Below are 2,500 nucleotides of genomic sequence, written 5' to 3' on the forward strand. Positions count from 1 at the left end.
CAGATCACGCAGGTGCAGACGACGTTGCTCTTGAGGAGGTCGGCGCGCACCTGGTGGTACATTTCCTCCATCTCGGGGTCCTTGAAGGTCAGGGTGAAGGGGTTCATGTGCTCGGCTCGCATCCTCTTGTTCGATTCGATCTCGATGCTGTTGTCCATGAGGTTGTCCACCTGAGGGTTGGGCGGAGGCAGAGGTCAATCAGCTTTTAATCAAAGGTTGAATTACAATCTTCGTGGCACTGATTGGGGCTAAATGGGATGATAAATGGACTTAGATACAGAAGGGAAATGTTATTATAACCTTGGAATCGCTGTAGCTGAAGGTAAATGATAACTTGCCATTGTTAAAGATCAAGATGATAACATAAGTGTTAAAGTGCTAGGTAATAGTGATCTTATGATTGTTAAAGTTAAAGATCTTGAAAAAAATAAATCTACTAAGATATATATAGAACAACTGAAGATAAAAGTACATTCCCGGATGTGATTAATTTTATGGATGATGCGGATAATCTTCATTTTTATAACACATGTACTGAGACCTAAGCTCCTGGTGATACAGATTTTTCTTAAAACAAAAAATATGTAGATTCATATATATATATATATTTTTTTTTTTTTTATCTCGGCGGAAAATCAAAGGGTAAAATAAATCTTTACTTTTAAGATGATCTATATTAAATGTGTTACCAAGAGGATCGGGGAGTTAAAATGATGGTATCATAATAAAACCATATTTTTTTATGAACGTAATACCTATCAATAAAAAAAATAAACCAGATTTGTATCGTTTCGTCGAGAACCCTTTCGTATGCGTTAGAGTATTATGAGCTTCATAATTAATACGGCCAGAAGCTGCGATGAAACCAAATACGGTCCTGCGAAATTGCAGTTCAGATTAGAGGGGTTTCGGAGCAGTAACGGACACAGTATTGAATATTGGACATACGCGTGTGTGTGTGTGACTTTATACAATAAACACATACACATATATACATATATATATGAATACACATGCACATACATAGATTTATATATATATATATATATATATATATATATATATATATATATATATATATATAGTGTGTGTGTGTGTGTGTGTGTGTGTGTGTGTGTGTGTGTGTGTGTGTGTGTGTGTGTGTGTGTGTGTGTGTGTGTGTGTGTGTGTATACGAGTATATATACATACTGTATGTATATATACATATATGAATATATATGTATACATCAAATAACATACAGGTATGCGAGTGCGTGTACTTGTGTATGCGTGTGTGTATCCAATCAGTATATCCGAACTCCTTACAGCCAAGTAAACCAAAGAGTTTCACCAAAACAAAACAACAGCTGACTAACTCCCCCACTGCCCATGATCCGGACGCTGGCAAACCGGCGCCTTACCTCCTGAGTGAAGGTGCTCGTCGGGTTAGTGAACTGCGTGACCTCGGCCTCCTCGTCCTCGTCCTCCAGGCCCTCTGGGAACTCCTCCTCGAGGAATGCCTCGTCCTCCCAGTCCATCTCGAGCTGTGGGGAGGGAAGAGGTGAGAAAAGATCGTTCGAGAAAAAAAGTGATTGAAACTAAAAATTAAATGAAAAATATTTAGATATATGAAATTATGATTGATGTGATTACTTTTTATGTTTATACTATTTTGGGGGGATATTGATTGTATTTGTTTTAGTTTGGTAAACACAGAATAAATGCTGATAATACAGCATTATGTATATACATGATATAAACAAAACAATATATGCAGTAATTTTAACCTTACCATCTACTGTACAGAAATATATAGCTTTGTTCTAACGACTGCGTAGAGCTATCACCGTTTTAATGGCTAATAGCAAGTAGCGATCTAGCTGCTAAAGTTAAGGCAAAAGCAATAATATGATGCTATATACAATGGAAAACGAATTAAGGGAAAAGAAACCCTCATTCGTCCTGCTTAGCTCATCAAGATAATTAGCGTTGAAGATACATACACGTTGCCTTCAGACCAACTAAAAGGTAAAAAATCCCCCCACCCTACCCCCACCCCCAAGCTTCAAAGTTAACCACTCGTCCCAACGTGTGAACCGCCAGTTTCGAATCTTGCGTCCGAAACGCGCGGTCCCTATTCGCTCTGGTTTCGGATCCTCGAGTCGAAACTGCTCGCGAAATTCCTACATTGAAAAGCCTACATCGTAAACTTGGAAGTGCAAAGGCTTGTCCCTCTAAAAAGTATTGATCTTAAAGAAACTGTGAAAAATGGAAATCACGTTATAACGGCCTTGTTCAGGAATGTATACAATGTGGGCTTTCAGACTTCTGAACCTTATAAAAACGTTTTTCATGTATCATATCAAAATGAACTTTATGTTTTATACATGTATTTTCTTGTTTTGCATCGTTCAAAGTATCATCATTCTGTAACACATCTTTACTCATTGTGAATTTTTTTTTAAACACAAAAAAGTCTGTATTATCAATACCATCAGTTAATTACCGTTTCTTTCATC

The 2,500-nt window shown here is 37.3% G+C and overlaps 1 protein-coding gene across 1 annotated transcript in view; it reads right to left on the reverse strand.

The window, feature by feature from the left end:
* Positions 1-2,500, reverse strand: part of LOC113803537 (adenylate cyclase type 8-like) — a gene marked incomplete in the record, with an annotated part of 337,324 nt that overhangs the window by 9,435 nt on the left and 325,389 nt on the right. The window contains 2 exon segments of the mRNA XM_070129915.1: positions 1-170; positions 1,403-1,525. The exon segment at positions 1-170 is cut by the window's left edge and continues 45 nt beyond it. Of these exon segments, the coding sequence (XP_069986016.1) occupies positions 1-170; positions 1,403-1,525 (293 nt within the window).

This window comes from Penaeus vannamei, chromosome 14, assembly GCF_042767895.1.
Source record: "Penaeus vannamei isolate JL-2024 chromosome 14, ASM4276789v1, whole genome shotgun sequence".
NCBI classification, from domain to species: domain Eukaryota; kingdom Metazoa; phylum Arthropoda; class Malacostraca; order Decapoda; family Penaeidae; genus Penaeus; species Penaeus vannamei.